Below are 27,679 nucleotides of genomic sequence, written 5' to 3'. Positions count from 1 at the left end.
ATTACAGATACATTAGCCATTGGAATTTGATCACGTCTTAAAATTTGTATTCAAAATGCCATTCATAATAGAAGTCATGTTATACATGAGATTCTTTTGTGCAAATATGGGGGCCTTTAGTCATCAATGATTTTTGCTTTACGAGATTTATTACAGTCATATATATATATATATATATATATATATATATATATATATATATATATATATATATATATATATATATATATATATATTATTATAATTATTATTATATATATAATTATATTATTATAATTATTATTATAATTATATTATATATATATATATATATATATATATATATATATATATATATATGTATATACGTGAAGTTCTGCGCAAAGAAAAAATAGTATAACTGTGAATTCTTAATATGTAATATTCACTTATAAAAAACACAATCCAATGGCTAAGCCATGAATATCACTACTACTGCGATAGTGTTATATTTTAAGTACAAAAATAATCTAAAACTAATAAGGAATGATTGGCTGCACTATATGCACACTAGAAGTGCACTAAACGCATCAAACCTAATTTGCTATAAAAAACATTAATCCCTTAAAATAGTAAAGTGAAATTATTTCTGTATATGATGCATCTGCTAACATTTATTTTATTAAGATTACTTAGTTTTTAATACTAAAAATTATATAATATAATGTGATGAATGCGAAGTATGATTAAAGCAAATAATACAAGAAGAATGCTTCAAATAAATAAACTTCTTTTTAAACCAAATTCCTCTCTTTTACTTTAGAACATTTATTGTCTTTTTATTACTTTTCTATATTCATTTTAAAAATTGTCTTGAATAATGAAATAGTAATTCAAAGATTTTTTGTCACATGCATACTTATTATTATTATTATTATTACATTTCTCTTATCTCCCTTAGTTTTTATCTTATAAAGTTTATAATACAAAAAAATAATTTTACAAATATCAAAAATTTAAATCATGTAAATTTTTATTCTTACATTCATATTCTTTTGAAAATCAAATGTATCAAAATTTATGTTACATTTCACATATATAGTTTACTTAATTTGATAAGTAATTTGTAACATAATACAAGTATTAATCTTAAAAAAATAAAGTACACAATCCAAATCTTTCTTTTAATTACTAATTATATGATTTCTTTGCATATTATATGCTATAATATGCACAGAATGCAAATAATTAAATGTAAAAAAAAAAAAAAATAAAAAAACAGGTTTTCTTTCTTTTTCTTTATATCTGTTATCTCATATATCAGTTTTATAAAAAATTATCAATATATATATATATATAAAAAAAGTTTTCTGTATTATAAACATTTTTTAAATAAGATATTTCTATATTTCAACCGTGCGTTGTATCGTCCTCGACGAAGTCGGCAGCTTCTTCCTGCGTCACACATTCGACGTGCGAAACTTTATTTCTGAACTTTACTCCATAAAATTTATTCGCATGATGCAGCAATTCCGGTCTGTAAAACATATATTTTGCATTTTAAGATATTGTAATTTTAAAATTTCATAAGACTAAAGTGGATTGCACTGGATATTACCTGAAAGTCGTGGTAATGAATTGTGCATCCGAACTAAGCTCGTGGATCATATCCGCTACCGCCTTTCTATGTTGTGCATCCAACGCCTGATCGATTTCATCGAACAAATAAAATGGTGCCGGATCGCATTTTTGAATCGCGAATATCAATGCCAATGCTACAAGTGACTTTTGTCCACCAGAGAGTTGATTCATCTCTCGCATTTCGCCTCTATGTGCCGTGAATGATACTCTTATACCTAAAATAACAAATAAATATGTCATAAAAGTTATTAATATTAACAAATCAAATATATATCACATAAATGTGAAATATAATTTAAATAAAGTAGTTTTGAAAAATAAATTTTTCTTTATGGCATTAAATTTTCGAACAAATTTCTGTCATCATGCTAAAAAAAGAAAAATATTTGAGTTTTATATATATATATTTTCTTACCAACACCAATAAATCTATCAGAATCAGATGGCTCCGCTGTACCATCATCTCCTTCGTCGCCATCCGCAGTTTTCATGACTAATTGCGCATGCCCCGAAGGTACAAGTTTTTTGAAAACTTCGCTGAAATATTTACTCACCTTAAAAGAAAGACATAATGTGTGAAACAGCACTTGAAAATATATGTATTATCGTGAAAAACTAAATATATTAATATTAATTCTTCATACTATAAGAAAAATCAAGCTTTAAACAGAGCACACTATTATACACAAACGGCTGTACCTGTTTAAACGTAAATTGTATCGCCTCGCACTTGCGCTGTTCGAGTACTGACATGAGTTCTTTTATTTTCTCGTCGCCTCGATCTAGTTCTTCCTTTCGTTTTACTAGTCTTTCTTTTTGGTCGCTGAAGGACATGAATTGATCCAAGGCTTTCTTATTTACATGGCTAGAAATAAAAATAAAAAATATACAAATAAAAATATATACAAATAAAAATATAAAAATGAATATGAAAACAAGAAATATATATATTTTTTAATAATTTTCACTTAATAGAATTACTATGAAAAAAATAAACACCTGTATTTTTTTAAATGATTGTTTGCCTTTTCCATTTCTTTAAAGAGCTGTTTTGTGGACATATTATTAAATTTATTATAAATTTCTTGACTCGGCAGTGCGCCTAGCTCAGTAATTTTCTGTGTACACTCTGCTATTTTTTGCTGCAAGATATTTAATTTGCTCGCTAGTTTCTCGAAATCTTTTGCGTCAGCTTCTATTTTCTCCTGTGCTTCTTTTTCTTTCAATTTCCATTTTTCGACTTCAGAAGATTCTGATTTTTGCTAAACAGACAATAGTATAAATTGTACATTGTTTTTACTTACAAATCTAACATATATTTACTTAAATATTTTATTTAAATATAACAAGCTACTTTTGTGCAATATTTGTAAATGCTCACTTTTTTCATAGCAGCAGTAACTTTTTCATTCTGCGCTTTAATATCCTCATTTACTTTCATTAATCTCTTTTCAATATCCGCCAACTGGATCTTGGACGCGTCGAGTTGTCGCTGTCGATCTTCAACCGATATCTCTTGTAAAGCTTGAATTAGCTCGTCATTTCTTCTCACTAAGTTGTTTGTTAATAAATTTTCCAACTTATTCTTTTCTGCTTCATATTGCATTCGTTTTGCAAATGCTTCCTTGTTTTCCTTCGTTAAACGCCTTATATCATCATTTAAGGTATCGACCTATAAATCATACATCATAACAAATTAATAAAAAAACTTTAATCAAAAATTAAAAAAAGAAAATTGAAACGTAATCTTTTCTAAAAAATCAATTACGTTTAATTCTTTTTTTATGCGCACCTGATGCTGATCAGCGACAGATAATTGCGCCATAAGTTCCTGATGTAATTCACTTTCCAGGCCGTCTTTAGTCGCACACATCGCTTCTAAACTTGATTTGCACTGTTGAAGGCTTCTTTCTTTAGGTGTTCGACACCTTTCTATCGCGCTCAACTCTTCCTTCATAATACGTATTTCTGCTTTCATTTTGTCATATATATCTCTATTATATGAAATAAACTGTTTAATTAATTGCGATAATTAAAATGTATAACTAAAAATCTAACATTTATTCCAATATTTAAATATAGATCTAAATATAGATATTCAAATAAAATTTTAAGTATTAAGAATTCCAAGTTCTTACTATATTTTTTTTTAATCACTTACTTGGCTTTACTATTTCTAGTTTCAGTTTTCTGCATTTCGCTAACATAAGAACTGATATTTTGATCAGCTTTTCTGATTTCATCCTTAAGCGTCGTTAATTGAGTCTCGAGAGTAGAAATTTGAGACATTAATTCCGATCTGGTTTTCTGTATTTCAAGCCGTGATCTGAGCGTATTGAAATAACCACCAGTTAAGGAACCTTTGGATGAAACTTGATCTCCTTCTAATGTAACACAATCTAAACCAGAATCTCGTGCCAAAGTCGTAGCTGCTTCCAAATTACGGCAGATTAAAGTTTTCCCAAATATATATCTATATATAAAAATAAAAATGTTAATATTATATAAAATCCATATACATTACAAAAAGTTTTGATTTAATAATTATTATATATATTTACCTTAATGCCTTATCAAATTTAGGATCATAATTCAACTTGGATATCATGGGTATAGCATCACTGGTCTGAGGATAATCAATTTCCTTCACGTGAAGTCTATTTAAAGGCATAAAAGTCACTTCTCCTGGCAATCGTTGATTGTTCATTTCTTTTAAGATTTTTGTGCCGAATTTATCAGTTTCCACAATATGATGAAACAATCGGTTCCCAGCAGTTACTTCAACAGCCATATAAACGCTCTTGTCGCAATTAAAGTTCTCAATTACAGGTCCATAGTAACTGCTCACTTCTTGGGCCATATCTGTCCTCGTACTATAGAATAGAAGATATTATTAAACACACATGACATTATCGATATATAAAGAAGCCTTTAAGAATTCGTTTTTTAAAGATCTTTATATAATATATATCATAAAAAAATAAATCTTACCGGAAAGTGTCTAGTACTTTACGTACACTGTCTCTGCCATTCAAAATAGGTTTGCCAGCCATAGATCTTAAGCTCTGATCTGCTTTCGCTAAATCTTCCTTTAGACCAGATAAATTTAATTGCAGTACACTTTCTTGTCGGTATCTACAATTTGATACATTCATATTGTAAATTTAAGAAATTTGTTTTTTAAAAATTGTCTTCTGAACTAAGCTATGTTTAAAACAGCTTTTGTCATTGATTAAATAGACATACTGTTCTTTTCGAGTGGCTTGACACTGATCCTTCGATTTAGTGAGCTCGTAATATTGTTTATTATGATCGTCTATCGATGTGCGCTGTCGTTCCATCTCGCGTGTGTGATCTCCTATCTTTTTTTCCAGAGCGATCTGTTTCTCGGCATCGCGCTTTAAATCATCGCTAATTTTTTTGTAATGCTCCTCTTTATCTTTTATCTGTTTGGTGAGCTGTTTAAGCTCATTTTGAATCCATTTATCTCTTTCATCCTGCGACAAATAAATATCATCAAAATATTTTATTAAAATGTCTTTAAGAATTTTTTCTCTAATTATTTTTTTTATATTTATTATAATTTTTTTTTACCTTAGTGGTGAATTGACTGCCACGACCTTGTTTAGCATATAATTCTTTACGTTTCTGCTCTTTTAATTGTAATTCTCGTAAACACTCTTCCTCGACGCGTTTCATTTGATCATACTATAATAAGCAATTTTTTAATGTCCATTAATGTATGTGTGTGTGTCTTAAATATATATTTAATATCTGAATATTTTCTCACTTTTGGCTTAAGATCGTTTAATTCCTTTTCCCGTTCAGTAATATTAGCTTTTAACTTTTCCAATTCTTGTTGAGCTCGTTTCTTGCTATCATTATCACCTTTTACTTCCTCCAGTAAGTCATTAATAGTAAAAGTCAATTTGTTTTTCTCTTTTAATAACTGCTGTTGCTCCGCACTATATTATAAATACGTTTGTTTAAAACTTTTATTTAATAGTAAATATACGCACAATTTATATATAATGTGTTTATGTGGAATATTACCTAAGAGTGTCTCTCTCCTCCTTGGAAGACTGTACTTCCTTTTTTGCTTCCTTTAATCGTTTTGTAGCTGCACGTACCATCTCTTGCGCAGTTTTTGCTTCTGCTCCCAACCTCACCTGTTCAGCTCCACTATTTGCCCTTGACTTCTCGAGATCTTCTAATTTCTTTTTATTTTCTTTGAGTTCGCGTTCATGAATAGTATATTCCAAGCAACGACGTTGTTTGTCCCAGAGTTGATACTCTTTCAATTCCTCTTTCTCTTCCTCGAGTGTCTTTAAACGCTCCTCTATAATAAAAAAATTATTTGTTGCATTTAATTTAGTCTTCTATATCTTTGTAATTTTTAATTACCTATAGTTCGTAGAAAATCTTCAATTTTTTCTAGTTTTCCTTCTGTTTCTTTCAAAATGGATTTTGATTCTTCCCTCTTATCATCGTATACTCTAGTGCCTGCCACTTCTCTTAATAATTTTAATCTCTGTGAATCTGGTGCTGTTGCCATTTGATTTATCTGAAAATAATTATATTGTAAGATTATGTACTGCAGATAAATATAAATATTACATTACATTAAATGACAAACCTTTCCTTGTTTCACAATGTAATAAGGATTAGATCTAGAAAATCCTGCCGACTCTAATAAATTCATTACATCGTTTCTTGTCACTATCTTTTTGTTAAGAAAATATTGGTCCTTCTTGGAACCAATCACTCTTCTTAAATAGACTTCATCTTTATCAATCTATGAAAAAAGAAACAAGAAGTGTCATATGTATAATATATGTATGTTTTAATAATAATAAATTGCTATAATAAATTTTTACCGGCAATCTCCCATCAGAATTATCAAATATAATCTCTACATGAGCAGATATAACACGAGGTCCGGTTCCTTCATGCAGCAGCGCTTGCCGCTGCTCGGGTCTAAGATGGGAGAATTCATCGCTCAGGACAAATTGAATGGCATAAAAAAAATTACTCTTGCCAGACCCGTTTCTACCAACTTGAAAAAGAAGTATTACATATGTTAACATATAGTAACAATATATATATATATATATATATATATATAATTCTGCACAATTAAATAAAATTTCCAGATATTTACCTACTACATTGTGCCTTGGATCAAAAGGCTCAACAATTGTCTGTTCACGATACGATTTAAATCCTTGAATAATTACCTGTTTTGACACAATCAAAATCACAACATGAGCATAACATATTTCATCATTTCAAAACTAATCTCATCGTAACAATAATAACAAAGTGTTGACGTTTTAAATAGAATATCAATCTCCAAGAGTCAATAATTTACAATTAAAAATAATCTATAATTATATCAATTCTCGATGATAGCATCTATAATTCAATGATTTTAAATATTTGAATAAAGAAACGTAAAAAGCATCGAGAAATAAAGCGCAGTTTGTAAAAAGATCTGTCAAAGATTGAAATATTTTAATTTTGTCCGCAATACCTGTTTAATGTACATGATGCAAGGAGGAATCAGATAGGCATGTTATTCGCATCGATGTTATTCACACAGATAAAAGAAAGAAAAACAAGATGATTTTTGTTTACTGAACGCGACGAAAACAATTTAACCGACTTGTTCCTGACCATTTGCATGCACTTGCGTTTGTATAATACACAAGGCAGTTGCCTAGTGTAAGAATCCCTACATTGAGCGGGAGATATTTGCTATAACCATAGACATGGTATAACTAGATGAGTAACACCTATTTACTTCCGATTAGACGCAGATCCTGTGATTGGTCAATGAGCTTAAGGTAATAAAAATCCCTAAGCACTGACCAATGAGAATGATTGTAACCAAACAGGATATGTGCTAAAGAGATCCTCTCTATATCGATTGATTAATCAAAAAAGCAAAAATTTCTTTGGTGGTCAATTTAATGCTCCGAAATTTTCGTAACGTCAAAGTCAAAGGGACGTTGTTTGTTGTAATGGATGTAATTGCAGCGTACTTTTAAAAAGTCACGTCAAAGCTAATCAAGGCACGGCTGATTTCAGAATGTGTGTTTAAAATATATATATTTATCATCTTATTGGAAAAGTACAACTAAAATGTTGATGTTACATATATATTACAATGATATGAGTGCTGTTATTATATATTAAAAATTAAAAGTATTCATTTTTGACAATTTAAACAACGAATTATAATGGCATCAAGCAGAAGCACGAGAGAAGTTCTGTTATCATTAGTGGATGATATTGAGCTAATAGCAAAGTAAGTTGTGTATTTATACTACAAATAAAATTCGAGTTTGCCTTATGAAATATATTAGATTAACATAACAATGTTGAAATGAGGTTTTATATACTCTCAATTTATGTAACTTATAATTTAAATATCTTCTGTTATTTTTTCAGAGAAATGATAGAAAACACAATCGCTCAAAAACCTTCAAAACTCTCTAGTACAGAACACGCTCAACTAACTGAATTGCTGGTTGCCAAGGATAATGAATTAAAGGCGACATTGAAACGAGCTGCCGAGCAAGCCAAGATTAATCTAAAGATGGAGGCTTTGAAAGCTGAAGTGGAGAGACAGGATCAAGATATTCAGCAACTGCAGAGGCAATTAAAGGAGGCAGAGCAGATCTTAGCTACTGCAATTTATCAAGCAAAACAAAAATTACAGTCTATTGCACGTGCTAATAAGAGACCCGTTCCCTCGGAAGAGCTTATTAAATATGCACATAGGATAAGCGCAACCAATGCAATTTGTGCACCATTAACATGGCAGCAAGGAGATCCCAGAAGACCATATCCAACAGGTATGTGTGAATTATTTTTTATACTTATATTTAAATAAGATATTTGTATCACATTTTTATCTCTTATAATAATCTTATTATCATATAATTATAAACTACATTTTTATATTACAGATATTGAAATGAGATTAGGCTATCTAGGACGATTAAGTGATTTACCTTTAAATGGACAATTGTTAGGGTCTCATCCAGGTATACCATCTGATTTGCATAGAGCAGGACATCCTGCTGGAGGTAAGAAACATACACACATATATCATGCTTAAATAAATAATTAAAATGAGCAAATCTTTTAAAATTTCCTATTGTTATTTCAGAGCCACCTGTTTCACAATCAAATCAATTTGCTTGGCATCCATCAGGAGAGATTCATATGTCTGTTGGCGGCCAAGGGAGTGTGGCTGTGAATACACATAAACAAGAAACTGAAGATGTTGAAGTTATGTCTACAGATTCCTCGAGTAGCTCGTCCAGTGATTCTCAATAAATGTAAATGATGTATTAGGAGAGTACATCAACATTTATTACTAATTAGAGGTACATTCCAACAGAATTTTTGGTATAAATTTATGTAACGTGGCAGAAGTGTAATACATCTCAGGATTGGCCTGTAACATAAAAAAAATAATAAAGTGAAAAATATAGAAATTATTACATTAATTTCTGAATTTTATACTAACTTGCAAGACTTGCTCGTTAAACTGTGATTTTTGAAATAAAACATTTTCATTAGTAAATGTCAAACCAAATAAGTTGCAATCTGCCTGGACTCTACTAATATCTTTATAGAATAAAAGTTTTTGTAGTTTTAGTCCTGGAAATGTCAGCACTTTGCTATTATAGCCAAAACTCATGATTTGTAGAACACTTCTGAAATATAATATATATATATTTATGAAATTCAGTAATTTATAAATAATTATTTAATGGAATTTCAAATATTATTATTGAGAGAATCATTCTTTTTCTCAAACATATGATGATGAAAACAATGATAAGATATACCTTCTGAAACTCTGTAAGTTACAAAAAAATGCACAAGCCAAAATTGGAGGTAATTGTTGAGCCAAATAACAAACACGAACATAATTTCTTAGATACCAAGCAAGTGATATTTTCGTGGCTATTTGAATTGCCGGTGAATTTCTACTGAAACATATATGAAAAAAATATTAGAAATTATTGGTATCATACCACAGATATTTTACAATATATATAGATGCTTGTATTAGTAAGTTTTTTTTTTACTTCAATACAATACCAAATAACTTACCTCAGATCTGAAGAAAGAGTAAGAGCTCTTTTTAAAACTTCTTGATCTCCGATATGGAGAAGGATATATAAAGCTTCCATCTCCGATCGACTGTCGTTTAACGCTAATTTTTCGAGTGCTTCGTGTATTTCTATATTATTTCTATTTTTATAATCTCGTTCATCGTATAATACGAGTAATTGTTTGAGACATTCTAATAAATGTTTATTATTTATTTTTGCATCAAATTCCGAAACCTTTTTTTCGCAGAGCCTAGAAAAGATATGTTCATAATTTAATCTTGCCAAATGTATAAATGTAATGTATGCCGATCAATTTGTACCTCTGTGCAGCATAAGTATGGAATCGGACGATCGGTTCTAAAAGAAGAATGTTTGTAGTAATATCTATTCTTTGGATTACAGCATCTTGTCGCACTGATCTCAATCGATCGAATACAAAATCGTATATTAATGTCCAATCTAAATCCGTTCGCGTGATTATCCTAGAATATTGGTGTCCATCATGTTATATAAATAATATCTCATTACATATTACAATCAATGTTTCATTACATATGTGAAAGAAGCAGTACTTTTTAATAATAATAATAATAGTAAAATTACTAATAATTAAAATTAATAATACTAATAGTTGTTATGATAGATGAATTATATTTAAAGAAATGATTGAAATTACTCGGTGAATAAGTATCGGATAGTGGATAATAATACATGTGGCGGGCGTAACGAGTAGGGATCTGTCATATCTTGACCAGCAGCAGAGCGACTAAAACTCTTTATAATTTTGGTAGGATCAGCCTTACGCTTCCTCATGTCTTTTGTTTCCTCATCAACCTCATATTTGTGTAACAAACCCTCTCTCTCTCTCCTAAATGCAAAAATGTAAAATAAAAATATTATTTATTTATTATTATTCTTCCTTACATCTTATGATAATACACAAATATATATGAAAAGACAGATAGACAATAGTAATTACAGACATAAGAGAACGTTTATTCTGTTTTTGTACGTGGAAAAATATTGCATATTTTTTTATTTATAAATTTTTCTTATTGTACGGAAACTTACATCCGTCGTTCTTTTTCCGGACACATTAAAAGGCATCTTCCTATTATTGGTTCGACGGGCATCGTCATTACATTCCTTTTATGCACCCAAAATTATAATATTCCGTCCATAACAAAAACAAGCGTATAGAAATCAAGCGGAACCAATTAAGTCTTTTGATCGATCTCTACGCATGCGTTCCATTTGACACTTCGAAACTTTCGTAATGTCAAAAGCTCTCCCCCTTCTTCCCGCCCGACGCCATGACTTCACGCAGTTGCTGTTACGTCACGCGTGCGTAACGAACTTCGGTCTGTATAACAACACCGTGGGTGTTGATCCTGTTGATGTATATTTTGACAGACGTCTCATTGAATCTCGTGACTGAAACTTTTCGCGGTGGTTACTCGAATAGCTCGAGACATTGCCTGAGAATATTATCGCGCGATCGCAATGAGTACCGCAACCGTGAGACAACTCCGTGACGTGCTGGAACCATCTCGTCGCACAAGAGGTACTACAGAGAGCCCGGTGATGGTAGTTCCCGCCAATTCTTCAGGTATATTTTTCGTCCCCAAATGTCGCTACGCTGTGTCATTTTTCTGTTTTGGTACACAGTCGTTGCGTCCGAATGTAAATAATGCTTTCTTGGTATACGTTCAACTCGCGAATGTGATATTTCAGGGATTAACCTCAAATATTGAGCTCTCTAATGGATTACAACTCTAAAGTCCGTTATTCTCCTTGAAAATAAATCTTTATTTATAGATAATATTAGATTTGTTATAGAAGCAGGAATATGTATGTGCGCACATTCTTAACGCTTTGTCTGCTTAATGAAAGATATATGATTTGTGATACGCACGGAAAAAATTGTTTTGGCACCTTGTGCAAATATTTCAGCCACGGCTCACAACATGGATGTAAGAATAGTGCAGAATTGGTTGAACAGACTTCCCGATGGTTGGAACTCACCGCAGAGTCCCGATGAACTTATCATTCAAAAGAGAGGTCGACGCAAGTCTATAGTATGGTCTCCTGATCTCAAGACATATAAACGACATAGTTTGTTTAGGTATGATATGCATCAATTTGTGTTTATTAGGAAAGTCAGTAGTGTTCTTGAATAAATCTAATAATTTTTTTCTTCCTGATTAGTTTGAGTTCCAAAGATCAGACACCAATTAAAAGTTCAACGAAATCAAATATGGCGTTAAGAGATGCAGCTAAAAAGCGACTTTCTCTTGGCGATACTTATCAGTCTGAGTTTTCTACACCAAAAAGCAAAAAAGCATTATTGTCCTCTCGAATGTCACTAAATGCTACAAATACGACGAGACAACGATCTGATGATAATTTAGTGAACGGTTTGCGAGATCTTAGTCACGAGCAACTCATACGGTTGATTATGGAGTTGGTATACGCGCAGGAAGACGGTACATTGCGCGAAAACGAAAAGCTTCGTTATATTCTTTCAAAGAAAATATCAGACGCCGATATTCAACCGTTCATAGAGAAGTTGATTATCTTGAGGCAAAATATTTATGCCAGTCTTGTATTTTCCCCTAATTTGAACGATGAATCTGCATACAATTGTGCTTACATACATCTTGATGCATTTCAGGTTTATATTTGTTTAAACATTTTATCGAACATACATATATAGTTAAAAGTTTTTGTTCTTACCTTTTATTTTGGTTATAAAAATTTAATCAATTACATTTGAATTTAATCATCTTGTTAAAGGCTAGTGATAGTTGAGTAATTCTATGATTTATTTCTTTAGAAAGCTCTAGTTGATCAGGGAAGAATACTACAAGAATCCCAGCACTGGGTCTCATTGATGCACTATGTATTAGAATCATGGAAAATCATCAGAGAATTACCCAAATGGGAGAATCAAGATCTTTGTAATATCACATGTAAATGTTTACAAAGTATGTCACAATTTTGTGCTGAAACTATAAGAAGAGGAAAATTTGAGACTTCAACTCTGGAAATTTATATTGAAAGGTATATAAAATAGAGCAGCTTTTAAATTTTCTCTATTGTATTTTTTCGTATTATGAGATGTGCAGTAATTGAAAAAGTTTTATATCAAGCTTAATGTATCCTTCGAAAATTGTTAATTTGAACATTAATCATTTTCAGTCTTAAAACTATAGTCGAGGAATGCGAAGAATTTCAAATCTGCCTGCAGATGGCAAAAGAAGCAAAACATGAAACTTAGGTCTTTTTTCTTATTTGATATGATTTGCTTGATAATTTTATTTAAATATTTATCAGAACCGTGGGTGCGGTAATAATTAAACTAATATTGACAGCCCTGACACATTAATGTGCAGGATGATATATAAAGTAGAATTAACCAGTGAAAAAATCGTTAGAGACGATTTAGTTTTAAAAATAAAAAATGAAAATTTTTTTATCATCCTTATAACATTAAATATATCTCGAATGATCCTATACATTATTGTATATTGACGTAAACATACATATGTTTTAGATTTATATATTTGTTCAGTCTCTCAACGCACGCGACTATTCTACATAGACACACATACACAGACATGCGGATAATATATATGAAATGTAACTAATATGTATTATCCGTTATTAGACATAGTGGCTGAGATATAAAACGAATTATATATGCCTTGATACCCTTTAAGCCTTGTAAATTACAGATAGCATGTGCCTCTTTGTATATTAATTCTTTAATATTAATAGATATTTTTTTATCTTGTTGAGAGATAAGTATTAGTTTTAAAATACAGAAAATAAGTACAATTTAAATTTCTTAGTGAAAAAAATTACATGGTACAAAATGTGAAGAAAATGTTGATATTCAATGAGAAACAATAAGATATTAAAAGATCAATCTTTTCGAGTGAAACTTTGATAATTACTATATTTATCAGAGTGTATAATAAATAAGAAGAATGTAACTTTGACTCTCAGAAATAATCTTTGTCTGGATAACATATTTGTATAAAACTATATCATAATTTTGTTGTTAAATTATTTTTCTACGTGTTTTTATATTTTAAAATCTATTTTTTCGTTTTATATAAATTATATATCCCTTTCGCATATAAAAAAAAAAAGAGATTCATACATACAAGTTTTGCGGTACAAACAAGATGTATACTTCAATGTATATAAAATTTAAAAAAAAAACATGTTTTTATATCAAAAAGCCAAACACTATTTTATGTTATATTGTAGCAATTATTTTATTTATCGTAACTTGATGTATTTTAGATCCTCGCCCTTCTCAAAATCATTATATCACACAAATGATATTTTTGTATGTGTGAGAATATTGTATTCACAACTAATGTAACAGTATAATTAGCATTCTTACATATTTATATCGTAATTATAATATATTTATTGTAAATGATGCCTGAGAGGGAGTGGACTAACGTGAATAAATGTATTTTTTTTATTAAAAACAATTTATTTGTCACAATATACCGTGTGTGTGTTTTCTTATATATTTTTTATTACTTTCGAAAGGCACATATTTCACTTGACGAGCAGTCAGAAATCCTCTAAGCGGCTCGTATATCACACACCTGTACATATTTACTACAAGACCACAACGTAGTAAAGATGCTTAGAAAATTTCTGACAACATTATACTCGGTCGAGAAACGATTCATTATCTTGTAGATGCTTTAAATATTACATGACGTTTTAGGCATTGTCGAATCAAATTAGTATAATTAAGAGCGTAATCAAAATGTATTTTATATATTTCTTTAGTATATTCTATAGTTTTACGTTTTCTCATATAATTGCACATCGTCATTTGAAAAGCTATCTCGTATCGTTCATCGTGCGTATTAGCAAGATTACGTGTCATTTAGCTCCAAAAAACAAAAAAAAATGAACGAAATTCGAAAGTATTTCGATAATATCTCCTGCGTAAATGTAACAATATAATCTGACCTCATCTAAACATGAGCATTTAGGTGAAGCAAATTAAAGTGATAAAACTCCTACAATCGATGCTTGCACAGAGTAATCATAAACATCAGGAATCGAAGAAAAGTGGACATATAGCGCTTGTGAAATTTCGAGTCAATCGTTCTTTAGCGAAGACATCGCGAGATAAATCACTATTTTTTTACAACACTTATCAAAAATTCCAACATTTACAATTCTTAATAATTATGTCCTAAATTACAATTTTGTACAAATACAAAAGTAATATGTATATACTTTACATTGAACAATGAATAATGTTTAAAATTAAACAATAAAAAAAAGTTGCCCTATTTATTTTTACATCTCTAAAACTTAAGTAAATGAGGAATATTTTCATGAATAAAAATCGATTCTAAATTTCACAAGATTTAATGCTATGCATGCACTTTCACTAATTACAGGACAGTCTTCCTATATATAATAAAAAGATAAAATTCTTTTGTTAGAAAGATATAATGCTATACAATAAATGTTTTAATAGCTTGCAATTGTGTGTACGTGAAATGTCGCACTAATTCTTAATTCTTAAACTTTCGAATCAAAGAGTGTGCGCATGCGATTATCGTGTGGCAAATGCAACAAAAAGGGATAGATATCAGCCAATAGAGTTGTACATACAATCTGTTGCTAAAACATTATATCGAAATAATGGAAAGAAAAAAGAATCATTAAGAGATACACATTCAAACAAATGTCCTATATACATCGTCAATAATGCGAATTGTGTTTGCGCGATCGTTCAATTCGCGGATTATGGCAAAATCGTAACCGTCCGCTGATCGAGAAATCCACGATGATGCAATCTCCTTTTAAAAGTCATAAAAAAATTACTCTGTAAAATTAAGAGATTATTACACTGTTAAAAAGTTTGGTAGAATCCCGCTTCGTGATATCCGTATCCGCTCCGGATGGCAATGAGATGCTATTAAATAACGCTACTAATGTGCCTATGTGTCGTATGATAACAATTAACAAGATAAAGCTGCAAATCGAATACTGTAATAATCGTCGGATATTCTGCGAGCACGAAACTCTTTAATCAACCGCTTTCACTGGTTGCACTCTGGGATATAACTGAAACATACGATAAAATGTATTGTTCGCCTCGTGCATTTTGTTAAAAAAATTGATGGAAAAATTTTAAAATACAAAACCTATGTAGCATTTTATATTGCTAACTTATTTTCTGATATTTATATATCTTATATTTTAAAAGTATATTATATTTGTGAATTTATACGCTTATAAAACTTTCGATATTTAAAATTTTATATCGGAAATTTACACATTTGGAAATATTCTCATTTTTCATTTTTCATTTCGAAGTATACTTGAAATTTATTTATCTTTAAAATTTACTTTTTAGAAATTTATACATTAAAATAATCGCGCAAAATATATAAGATAATTTGTCGCGATATTTCGATCAATTCTGAGTAAGATATTATATTAATCTCATTTAATTAATTACGCTTACCCCCAATAAATTCCGAGGTACATAGCCTTCCTTATGTCCTAGTTTACTCCACCACCATTCCCGTTCGTTATCATCACCCTTTCGAAGTACGATCACGGAGTCGCCGTTCTTCAACGAGAGCTCGTCGGCATGTTGCGCCTCGTAATCAAAAACCGCATATACCTGACCATTATTCATAATTCCCAATTTCTCTTGAACACCTGCGTGTCAAAAAAAAGATGCAAATTTTTGCCATATAAACGCCTTTAAGTATTATCGATCTTGAAATTTGCGATGATGACGATACTAACTGTACAAGTACTCTGAACATCCGTCGAAGCCTTCTTCGTCCTCCTCGCACTTCTCCGCGGCAGTCTCATGATCCGAAAGAGTGGTTGCGAAGATACAGGCCCCGTGTTCGACCAAGAATCTCACCATGGATAGATTGTTACAACTGGCGGCACAATGTAACGGTGTCCTATAATAAAAATATTAGATATTTATATAAATTTTGAACCTTCAGATCTTGTGAATTAATTAATTAATAATTTATTAAAGATAAAATATATGCAAAAAGTTCTCATATTTTTTTATTTAATCTTTTTAAATTTTAATAACAGATTTTCTGAAATTAATTTTGTTTTAAAAATATCGAAAAAATTTTGATCAATCTTAAACATTATATTTTCATGATTAAGCTTCGAATTAAAATTCCGTTGAAATCTACTTGAAATTAATCAAAGAATATAAAGTTTGTGTCTATTAGAGTTTTATTCATCAGAATTCTATTAAATCCGTTTTTATACGCAGCTACTAAAAAGAATTATTCCATTTACCATCCGTCGCTGTCCTGGGCGTTGACATCGCAGCCGAATTCTACGAGAAACTTGACAATCTCGAGGTGACCGGCGCATATGGCGTTGTGCAGAGCAGTGATACCCTCGTCGTTGGCGGAGCTCGGATTGGCAACCTCCTTCGCGGTCTTCTTCACGAGCTCCAGCTCTCCCTCGAGACTAGCATCGAGCAACAGCGCCAACGGATCGAAGGATACCCGTCTGGATAGATTGACCTTACCGCTTCCGCTCCCTGTCGTGTTCGACGACTTGAGATTTCCCTTTTTCCTCCTCATCACCTCCGATATCTTCCCTCCGTCTATTTCCATTTCGCCAGTTAGTTCCGAATCAGTCTTCATCTTCGATGGTTTATCCTCGATATTGATGACATTCAGAGCATCGATGATATCTGCCTCTTCCAGTTTTTCGCCGTCGCCGATATCGTCGGTTACAACGGAGCTCTTACAATTGTCCGTAGTATCAATAATTTGCTGTTGATGTTGCTGCTGCTGCTGTTGTTGCTCGGTCTGCATAAGATCCGCCGGGATTTCCGTTTCCGGGAACAGGAAGGCCGGGGGCATTTCAATTCGTCGATTTATCGATACGTGAACATTGGATTTGTATCTCAGCTTGGGCTGCTCCGATATTGGTGCTTTCTTCAGAGTCAGTGGCCGAGCCTTGATGATTTGATGATTTGCCAGCTGTGTCTCCGTAGGAGATTCCGGCGGTTCTGACGTGGGAATTGGCGGTATATCCTCGTCCTTGTCGGACCTATAAACGAGATTTTAAAAAATCGAATTAGTATTAATATTAAATTAATTAATATTAAAAACTCAGTAAGCTTTACGTTATCATTACACGAACAGCGATAGTTGTAACTAATCAAATTAATGAATAATTTTATCTTCGTCCTATTAAATAGTTATAATTCAGAAAAATTAATTAAAATAATAACAACACTTTTATCTAACATTGTTATAAAAAGCCCGATAAAAACAATACAAGATAATAAAAAATAAGTAATAAAATAATTAATTATATCGGGAAATATATTAGCTTTTGGGCAAGACTTACAATTTTTTATTGACTGCGACGAAAGGGAAACCGAATATAATTTGCAATGCTGAAATCCCATTCAAGATTTTTCGAATCCGAAACGAACGTGTCGAATCGCTGTTCGACATACAAAACGCAAAGGGCATAAATAAAGGTCGTGATCTGAACTAATTGTCGCTCAATCTGTCTATCAAGATTGACCATCCAATAGACAGATATTACCGCTACTAATGGCCGCGTAATTGAGGATCGTTCCGCGTTAATCGTGCACGATTGAAATCGTTGACTGAATGTTGATCGCGCGTACTGACTTCGGAGAACTCGTGAACACTGAAGAGGAGAGCATGGGCCCGCGTCGTCTCCGCGGCACACGCGGACACTAAGCGGTTCTATTTCGGTGTCTATTATTCGAGAGAGAGAAGAGGCTTCGATTCACTCGCCAAATCGATCGCGAACTAATTAACATTTATAATTAACCCGGTAATCGTTTTGTCATTCCGCAGTTTGAGTTCGCGCGAATCGCACAATGAATTCCTCGACGAGATGCCTCGTAACTTCGTGAGAAGAGATGCGAAGAGAGGAAGTGGTAAAAGAGCAGGATTTATAAAAGCTTGTCACGTGCTTAAACTGCAACATGAATGAGGCTCTTTGCACACACATACATATATACATATTTTGCCAAAAAAAAAAATTAAGAATGTTTAAATAAGTTTAAATTAAAAATAAATAATATATAAGCATTTTCTAATATCAATAATTAGAGAAGCATTATTATATAATAAGCAATCGCGTATCTTGCATCGAGATGCTTTAATTGAAGAGTTTAGAGCAACAATAATGATAATTTTATAACTCTAAGTCTTATATATCCGATTAAATTAATCTCGGTGAATGAATATTATTCCTTTCTTTCACTTTAATATTATTAGTCTTTTTAAAAACATAAATTTAAGGCTTAATTTAAGGTTTAAAAAGATAAGATATTTCAATCATGTAAAAATTCATTTCTCATCTTTACACACTGGCATATTCAAAATGGAAAATATACAAACCTAGAATTGAGATTCGCATTGGTCATCTTGCCCTCGTTGATGCCTTCGGATGACGGCACATCGATCTTCTCATGATGAGTCAATCTTGGCGGTGGATTCGGTTTGCTAGGTTTCGGCGGCAGTGCCGGCTTTGTCTTATCATCCATTCGCGACTCATTGAAATTCTTCCTCTCGCTGTCGTTGCCCTTGGTCGTCGGTCTGCTGTCAAACTCGTACGGAGTTTTCGCGGGAATCTCGAACTTGGCGATTACGTGATCGACTACATGCTTCGTTGTGGAATTCTGCTCGTATTTAGTCGGCATCGCTTCGAATTTGCTCTGACCGCTGTTCTCGTACTTGTTCGACTCCGGCTTATATTGGTTAGTATTTGAAGGCTCGTGCTTGAACTGTGTCGAATTGTGATCGTACTTGATCGGCAATCTTCCTTCGTGCTGCTGTTGTTGCTCGTGTTTGCCGTACTGTTGCGAATTCTGGCAACCGGATTCATATTTAATGTTGTGCAAATGCTGCTCGTGCTTCGCCTGAATTCCGACTGGATCATGCTTGCCGCTCTGTTGCTGGGGCTCGTATTTACTCGTGAGATTCTGATCGTACCTATTCTGCTGCTGCTGTTGTTCATGCTTATTATTGGGCGGTAAAGCGTGTTCAAACTTATCCTGACTTTTTCCTGGCTCAAACTTGACCTTCTGATTGTTCAATATCTGGTTTTGATCCTGGTTTTGCATGAGATCGTTGGAATTCGATAACTGCGAGGACTGGTTGTACTTCTGGGAAGAATTTCCGAAGGTCGTCGCGACGGTGCCATGAAAACCAGTGAGATTCGATGAATTCTGAACCTGATAGACGGCTGCCGGCGAGGACGCGTGAATACCAGCCGTCTGATTAGGATACTGTTGTTGTTGTTGCTGCTGTTGGACAGCAGAGTAACCGTGTCTATAATTCGCTTCTTGATTTCCCGCATTGGATTGCAGCTGCGTGGTCGCTGCTGCTTGCTGCTGATTATTGCCAATGTAGTTCTGCGCTGTATTATTATTGTTGTTATGCCCGCGACCCAATAGGCTCAACGTTTGCGGCATCACCGGATGAATTTTGGTCGAGGAAGTCTGATAGATCTGCGATTTGACGGAAAAACTCGGCGCTACGCTTGATACTGGTTTCTGATGTCCAGCTATAGTCTGTTGTAGGTTCCGATGCGAGTTTTGCGTGGCTTGCGTGATCGACGAAGTGGTCACACCGACGACATTCGATGTCGTCGATGCGCCGCCAATGCCAGTCACGACGTTGTGTTGCTTTTGCTGGACGTTGCTATTCTGATGTTGCTGTGTCTGAGATTGTTGTTGTTGTTGATGGTTCTGATGAAGACGAAGACCTTGAGACAGATTATCCGGACTGAAGTTGTGCGCGTTGCTGATAAGATTGTTACTATTGTTGTTGTTATTATTGTTATTGTTATTATTGTAGGTGCAACTCGATTGAATCGTTGCGGGTTGATTGCCGAGATTTTGATTGTGTTGCTGTTGTTGCTGCTGATTGCTTCCTAGTAATTGAGATTGCCCTAAACATTTTAAGCAACTATTAGATTCATATAAAATCGCATTGATAATTGACATTAAATAATAATACTTAATAATAATTATTTAATAATTATTAATAAGTGTAAGAATTAATTTTTTTTAAATAAATAAGTTCTATTTAATCTCAAACAATTTTTTAATAAAAATTATTGCTTAATGTGTCTTTTTAAAATATATGTATATTCTAAATAAAAATTTAAATAATTATTTGCATTATCGTTGAAAATGTGATACTATATACAAAGTATTTAAAAAAAATCAAAATTATTCAAAAACTATGTATGATTTCTTTTTTATACTCCACAACATACTGTGCTAAAAAGTAAAATACTCACCCTGAATGTGCGATTGCGACTGACTGTGAACGATTTGGTGTCCATATTGCTGAAAACTCGGCCGCTGTCCCAACTGGGAGGCGCTCGCCGAGTGTTGTATCTTGTTTTTGTTCACATCGTCCTCTATGGTCTTGAAGTTCACCGTGAACTTGGTGTTGTACGGCAGTGTCTGGTACTTGGGGTCGTTTTTGTTCAGATTAAAATCGTTGTCGTTCGGTATGTGCGAATACGGCTCGATCGCCGCGATGTTGCCGGTCGGTCTCAGCTTGCCGCCGTTGTTAAAGCCGTCGAGTTTCGTGTCCGGGAATCCTGCGTTGTTAGCGCCGCTGACGACGCCACGTCCACCGCCACCGTTAGGACCCAGTTGATGCGCCAGCCGCTGATTTAACGCTCTCTTGCGCTGAAGTCGACTTTGGAGCTGAGCTATTCGCGCGTCTATCGATGCCATCTCGGCCTGCCGTTGAGCCAGAGCCTGACGTTGTTGGGACACCATTTGGTTTTGCTGTTCGTTCATCTTGTTGCGAAACTGTGCACGAATTGAAAAAAAATTAGTATCGATTCTTTTGTCCTAGATACGCTCGAAAAACACGCATAGAAATGTTATTGCTCGATTTTTAATCATCAATATTTATTCATATAAATATTAAATCAATATTTATTATCGCAACTATAAATTACAAGAAAGAGACACACTTTTTATATTTTTCTTCCAAATTGAACAATAGTTACCTCTTCATTTTACCATATCTTTGATATAATAAAAGTTTATTCAAAAAAATTATCTCTATTTCATAAAAAGATGATAGAAATGTTATATATGGAAAATAAACGAATCAGCAGATTAAATATTTTACTCAAATATTCAGTGAGTATATATAGTGTAAAAATAAAATAATATTTTCTTTTTAACATTCGACACCTTAATATCATATTTACATTTTAATCTTTTTATATTTATTTTTTTCGGAAATTTCAGCCACCCTGCCATTACTGGTATGTGTACTTTATGGTCGATTAGCATACGGTTGGAAATGGGAACAAATACGGTGATATCCCCGTGTGAGCACGGTCGGCTCTCTCGAGACGGAGAATCGATGGCACGAGAGCTTACCATAAGCTCTCTCCTAAGTTTCTCCAGTTCGGCGCTAGCCGGGCTGGCCAGGTGTCCGTTGCCGGTGGCACCCGCGAGACCGCCCCCGACGTTGCCGGCGCTTCCACCACCGGCGGGGGCATTTTGACGACCCCGGAGTTCCTCCAGCTGACGCGTCAACTCCTCGACCTTTGCAACGGCCAGCGAGAGCTCCTTCTCCTTCTCATTGAACAGGGCTCTGATGCAGTCCAGATCGGAAGCTGTAAAAAAAAACAAAATAAAACGAATGAGGCGTGAAAAAAATCGTGAAAATAAATAAAGATAATGAAACAATGAGAACACAGAAATATAAAAAGGATATATCGTGTACTTTCCTTTGATAATTTCTGATAATTTAAAGAAATATTATTTCATGATTCTATATTTGTTTAAGATTGCACGAGATATCAAGATTTTTAATTAGTTATCAGAGATATCAAGCCTAATATTGTCAACATTATTGGTCTTGTCAAGATTATTAAATTTTACGAAAAGATAAAATATATATATTTGTGTTTAAATTAAATGAGAAAAAAATTATTATATTATACAAACTTAAAAAATTTTATTCAATAAATAAAATTATTTATATTAATAAAAATTTTTATTAATAGAAATAATTAATACAGTAAAAATAAACAATATAAAAATTTCCACAATTATTCAGCTCATTAAAAACATTATAATAGTGTTTTGGGAAGTAAATAAATAATAATAAATAATAATAAAAATTATATACATAAGTAATATTTATTTTAAATTATTATATATTATACAAGATGTCTATTCTTTGGAAAAACCCCAGAAACCTGGAATTCTCAAGGATTTTGTTTTTACCTTAAAAAATCATGGAATTTTTTCAAAAATTCTCTAATTATTTTGTTCTTAAATTGCAAGCATCGGCAATCTGATTGGCCAATTATTATAAATTATATGTATTAACTATAAAAATTGTTAATAAAATCAAGAGTTAAGTTCATGAAAATTTTCAATATAATACAATATTACGAATAAGTTTACGAATATTGAATCTTGTACAATCTTATTTATACTTGATTCTTAATATATGTAAATATTTCAATACACTCAATAAAAAATCTGGCGTCTCATATATTCTATTTATTTTACGCCTTTAAGTTTCATTGGATATATTCATGATAAAGTTTAAAAAAAAATCCAGATAGCATTGCCGCAGAATTATTACCAGATATATCGAATATTGTGCAGAAATGTTAAAATGAACGAAATAGCCTTTTACGCGTTCAGCCTTTGACATTCAATATCATAAATTGACGTCCTCCGGGTATACACCCTGCGCACCCAACGCCAACCAACGTTGCTTGCCCATGAGGATGACGTCGTATTAACAGGCGCATTAATCATCGTCGGGTGACCTCCCCGAGAGCGAATATATATATATATATATATATATATATATATATATATATATATATATGTATATACTTTCGTGAATTCTGTTGACGTATCCTAAACGTCGTGCGGGGCACGTAGCATCTCGCAATTCGTATCAGATTAGAAAGTTATTATATGCGCGCGATGGGCCACTAAACCAACCACATATTGCTACACGGAACTCCCGTATTGGCCCGTACAGAGTGATCTGCTTTGACCTAGAATTCCATTATCGAATTCTGGATTGGTAGCCGCGCTCGTATCTCCGAGTACTGTCTAATCTATCCGAAAGCGACACCCTTTATTATCTTTTAATTGCGCGCGAATTCATCGTCAAAACTGTCAATGTGATTTTTATTTATACGAGAACGAGAGTCTCTGCACGTTTGATTCAGCGAATCGATAAAAATGATTTTGCCGAATGATCGGTGTATTTAATATCACTCATGGGTTCTAATAAAAGTACAGAAATTTATAAAAATGATTGATGAAACGTGACACAATAATTAATATATAAATAATAGAATAAGGCATTTTTTGCTAAAACAAGTAATTAATTAAGAAGAATATTTATAGAAAAAAAAAATTGCTTGCTTTTTCGATTATTCCTATCAAAATATAATTAATAATTTTTCAATACTCTCAAAAATGTTTTATCTTTGCTAATCGCCAAGATTTAAATGGCTATTGATTCACAAATTTTCCAACAATTAGAAAAAAACTGATTAAAATGTAGTAAACTTTTTACTAATACTGTTGTGAAAATGATGCTGCAATTTCAGGCTATGAATGAGAGAGCCTGTTGGTTTTTACGCGTCGAATAAGTGATTTGGCTCGGTTTCTTTTGTGCAGTATATCGATTGCAGCAGTGCGTTAAAGCCATCGGCAGTTTTGCCAATTGGCATGAATCAACCTGCATGTGTTCATTTATATGGCAATAAATTTGTGAATCGATTAAAGCAACACGTGGCGTTAAAAGAAGAAACAAAGAAGAAAAGCTCTTACGATTAGCGTATCCACAGCATCTGTAAATCCTATACATGTGATGTAAAAAAATATAGTATATTAATTGACTAAATTTTTAATTTTTTCCTGGAAAATGCCTTCAATCTTTGAATAACATTATATGCAGTCAGAGTTTTATTTTAGATAAAAAAAAAAAAAAGTATAAGATCGAGATATATAAATGCGATTGTGTTAGAATGTCTGCGTGACTGATGAGCGATTTTGTAAGTATTTTTGCGTATAAAAGAATACGAAAGGGTCAAGGGTTGATTCCTTCCGCGTAGTTTAACTTTGACCGTAGTTGAATTAAATTTAGAACCAATTTCACCATCACCGATTAACTTTAACAGTCTATTTCTGTGTCTACCTTTCTCTCTGCAGAATCCGAAAACTAGTAAAACAATAGAGAACTTGCAGAATTAAGCTTACTGAACAGCGGCGAAAATGAATGTCGAATTAAACGATTAATCGCGTCTTAAAAGTCTCATCGATCATATTTAATTGACATTTATTATTCCACTCTCTATTTTCGTTTTAGAGAAGAAAGTCGGAGAACCGCTTCCTTCATTTGCTCAATTATTGATCGCGTCATATGTTTCTATAAAGAAAAATGAAAAACAAAAAGTACACAAGTGTAATCTCCACAAAGACGTATTTCATTATTAACAGCGGAACAAATTAAAGGAAATCAGCCGCTCAGTTTCCAGCAAAAACACTCGACTCGGAAAAGCTGCGTGTTAGTTTCAACATGCGTGCGTGTGTGAGAACGAGGGGGAAAATAAAATAAAAGCTTTCGTATGAAAAAAAGCCAATCGCTGCCGGTATTCCCAACAAACTCAAATATGCTCTCATTAATACTTACTTGAGCATATATACACACACGTAATGTCCGCGGGGCAAATTTATGTATTCGCGAAAAGCGTTTCAACTTTTTGACGAGCGCTCCCTCGAATGCGTTTCTCGAGAAACGTCACATGCCGTTGCAAGTCTATTCAGAGGCAATTCCGCGGTCACCGAAATGCTTTCCGAGATTCCGAAAACGTGAATCTCGTTTTCGTTCATACAATCCTTTTTCCTCTTTTCTTCACTTTATATTTTTGTGCTTTATACTTTTGTGCGTATATGTGTGTGTGTGTGTGTGTGTGTGTGCGGGTAAGGGTGTCCTTGCACATACAATCTTAATTTTAATAACAGATTCTCCAACTAAGTAATCTGGAATCGACTTCTACTCGGTGAAAATGTGTCGGGAAAGATAAGCTATAAAAGCTATTGTACTTTATTTTCGCACGTCTGCTGTACGCGTCCTTTATTTTCGAATATCATTGCACGTTTTATCCGTTCTCATTAAAGTTTCATTAAGGTGAATATACATAATGAAGTGCAAATTGTATACTTTGTTCGCTTTCTTTCTTGTCTTACTTGTAATGCAAATAACACGAATAAATGTCCACGGTGAGGATAAAAATAGCAAACTTAAATCAAAACGAAATATCTCAAAAATGCTTCTAGTTTTGCGTTTCCGAGAAAAATTACAATCACTTTTATTGTTTCAAAATTAAACATACTCAATTAAAGACCTGCTTGCTTCTTGCATACACAAAAAAAAAATTCTTGTTTTACAAATCTTTTTAGTTTTAACGTGGAAATCTTGAAATGAGATTATACTGTGATAAATAAAGAAAACTTGCTTGAATAAAATCATTTTGTATAGTATATTCAATCAAGATATATATATTCTTATTATTTAAGAATAATTTTTTTTTTTTTTAATAGAAAGAAAAAATGTTGGATAGAAAATAACATATTTTCAAATCGAAGATTATAATAATAATTATCAAAATAATCATATTGTATTCCTTATAATATTTTAATATTGTTAATATTTAAAATTATTAAATTCTTATAAGAAGAATAATCCTTATACAAAATAATGAATGTGTTAAATTGAATATTTTGATTTAACACCTCTTTTTACGTAAATATAAATACGCAAGCTATTAAAGAGTTCCAAAAAAAAAAAAAAATACCAGCATGTAAACATAAACTATTACTGGAATACCGCTAATAAAGTAATTATAGGAAACGATATTGAAGAGAGAACGAAATAAATTACTATCTGATTTCAACATTCTGAATAATATTACTGCGATAATGGTAGATTCGAAAATCCGCGAAAGATTTCCATTTTCAAGCCGAATAAATTTCCCTCGTTTTGACGAGGCGCACATTCGTGGGGGAAATTTCGCGCTATTTTTTTTTTACCTTTACACTTTATAGCTTTGCACAATCGCTCGCCCCAAAGTATCGACCTTTTCCCGCTGAACAGTAGACATATACGTGCATTTTCCATCGATCAACATCGAACGAATGACGCGTCCCCCACCCCTCCCGTTTTGCACGCGCGAATATGTGTATAGGATAAAGAGAGACGCAACGCGCGACGTTAAACAATAGATGCATCCACGTCGGTGCTATAAATGCACGGCAAATGACATGTCGCACCGTTCGTCGTCACTTCAGAATTTCACACGGCATTCGCGCCGACGTCGCGATAATATTTAATTTCTCCACGTCAATCTCCCCTACGTACGGACGGAATCGCATATGAAAATGTTACGTTACGCGTCGAGAAAAAAAAGGTCCCTTAAGACCGCCGAGCGAACAAACACCATTAAAGATTGCAGTGTCTTGATAACGGAATGCATAATTTAAGAGAGCACAATTTTAATGCATGTACACGGAAAGAAAAATTTCTCGTTTCGAAAATATCTTTAGTTTCAACTTGGAAATTTCAAAATGAGATTATACTGCGTTAAGCAAATAAAACTTGCTTGAATAAAGCCATTTTATATAGTTCATCCAGAGAAGAAAGAAAAATATATTCTTATCGTTTAAGAATAATTTTCTTGAATGGAAAAAAAAATGTTGAATAGAAAATAATATATTTTTAAATCAAAAATTCGAATAATAATTATCAAGATAATTATATTATAATATTTTTCAAATGACAATTATATTATTGAAATAAGACTTTATAACATTGAAA

At 32.5% G+C, this 27,679-nt stretch overlaps 5 protein-coding genes across 9 annotated transcripts in view; 2 read left to right on the top strand and 3 right to left on the bottom strand.

The window, feature by feature from the left end:
* Nucleotides 1–307: 307 nt before the first annotated feature.
* On the bottom strand, nt 308–7,352 carry LOC126855795 (structural maintenance of chromosomes protein 3). The gene is made up of 19 exons (XM_050603748.1): nt 7,133–7,352; nt 6,761–6,836; nt 6,477–6,655; nt 6,236–6,394; nt 6,004–6,163; nt 5,653–5,938; nt 5,390–5,564; nt 5,194–5,307; nt 4,846–5,096; nt 4,591–4,734; nt 4,161–4,472; nt 3,761–4,072; nt 3,392–3,593; nt 2,981–3,271; nt 2,599–2,861; nt 2,299–2,464; nt 2,015–2,153; nt 1,577–1,814; nt 308–1,495 (listed from the first exon to the last, which is right to left on the bottom strand). The coding sequence occupies exons 1-19, from the start codon at nt 7,145–7,147 to the stop codon at nt 1,369–1,371; spliced, it is 3,609 nt and encodes a 1,202-aa protein (XP_050459705.1). The 5' UTR covers nt 7,148–7,352; the 3' UTR covers nt 308–1,368.
* Nucleotides 7,353–7,551: 199 nt separating this feature from the next.
* On the top strand, nt 7,552–8,946 carry LOC126855802 (mediator of RNA polymerase II transcription subunit 4). Its single transcript, XM_050603761.1, has 4 exons — nt 7,552–7,909; nt 8,053–8,459; nt 8,574–8,693; nt 8,777–8,946. The coding sequence occupies exons 1-4, from the start codon at nt 7,842–7,844 to the stop codon at nt 8,944–8,946; spliced, it is 765 nt and encodes a 254-aa protein (XP_050459718.1). The 5' UTR covers nt 7,552–7,841.
* Nucleotides 8,947–8,958: 12 nt separating this feature from the next.
* Nucleotides 8,959–11,006, bottom strand: LOC126855799 (germinal-center associated nuclear protein). 2 transcript variants are annotated; one of them, XM_050603757.1, is made up of 7 exons: nt 10,806–11,006; nt 10,411–10,602; nt 10,055–10,216; nt 9,733–9,984; nt 9,465–9,608; nt 9,140–9,329; nt 8,959–9,067 (listed from the first exon to the last, which is right to left on the bottom strand). In XM_050603757.1, exons 1-7 carry the CDS (start codon nt 10,871–10,873, stop codon nt 8,987–8,989), a joined length of 1,089 nt encoding a protein of 362 aa, XP_050459714.1. In that variant the 5' UTR covers nt 10,874–11,006; the 3' UTR covers nt 8,959–8,986. The 2 variants fall into 2 exon arrangements, with proteins under 2 accessions (XP_050459714.1, XP_050459715.1); XM_050603758.1 differs by having other exon boundaries at nt 9,465–9,605.
* Nucleotides 11,007–11,194: 188 nt separating this feature from the next.
* LOC126855800 (uncharacterized) lies at nt 11,195–14,101 on the top strand. The gene is made up of 5 exons (XM_050603759.1): nt 11,195–11,343; nt 11,688–11,859; nt 11,943–12,408; nt 12,571–12,797; nt 12,936–14,101. The coding sequence occupies exons 1-5, from the start codon at nt 11,238–11,240 to the stop codon at nt 13,012–13,014; spliced, it is 1,050 nt and encodes a 349-aa protein (XP_050459716.1). The 5' UTR covers nt 11,195–11,237; the 3' UTR covers nt 13,015–14,101.
* Nucleotides 14,102–14,226: 125 nt separating this feature from the next.
* The window catches only part of LOC126855793 (putative mediator of RNA polymerase II transcription subunit 26), a 70,105-nt gene continuing 56,652 nt past the window's right edge, over nt 14,227–27,679 (bottom strand). For all 4 annotated transcript variants that reach the window (XM_050603743.1, XM_050603744.1, XM_050603746.1 and 1 more), the window contains 7 exons: nt 22,198–22,436; nt 21,087–21,612; nt 19,178–20,732; nt 17,073–17,840; nt 16,548–16,714; nt 16,258–16,457; nt 14,227–15,854 (listed from right to left, as the gene is read on the bottom strand). In XM_050603743.1, coding sequence (XP_050459700.1) covers nt 15,816–15,854; nt 16,258–16,457; nt 16,548–16,714; nt 17,073–17,840; nt 19,178–20,732; nt 21,087–21,612; nt 22,198–22,436 — 3,494 coding nt within the window. In that variant the 3' untranslated portion in view covers nt 14,227–15,815. The remainder of the gene's footprint in view (nt 15,855–16,257; nt 16,458–16,547; nt 16,715–17,072; nt 17,841–19,177; nt 20,733–21,086; nt 21,613–22,197; nt 22,437–27,679) is intronic.

Source organism: Cataglyphis hispanica, chromosome 17 (genome assembly GCF_021464435.1).
Source record: "Cataglyphis hispanica isolate Lineage 1 chromosome 17, ULB_Chis1_1.0, whole genome shotgun sequence".
In the NCBI taxonomy this organism is placed as follows: domain Eukaryota; kingdom Metazoa; phylum Arthropoda; class Insecta; order Hymenoptera; family Formicidae; genus Cataglyphis; species Cataglyphis hispanica.
Note: the sequence above shows the minus strand (reverse complement) of the source record. Positions and strands in the feature narration are given on the sequence as shown.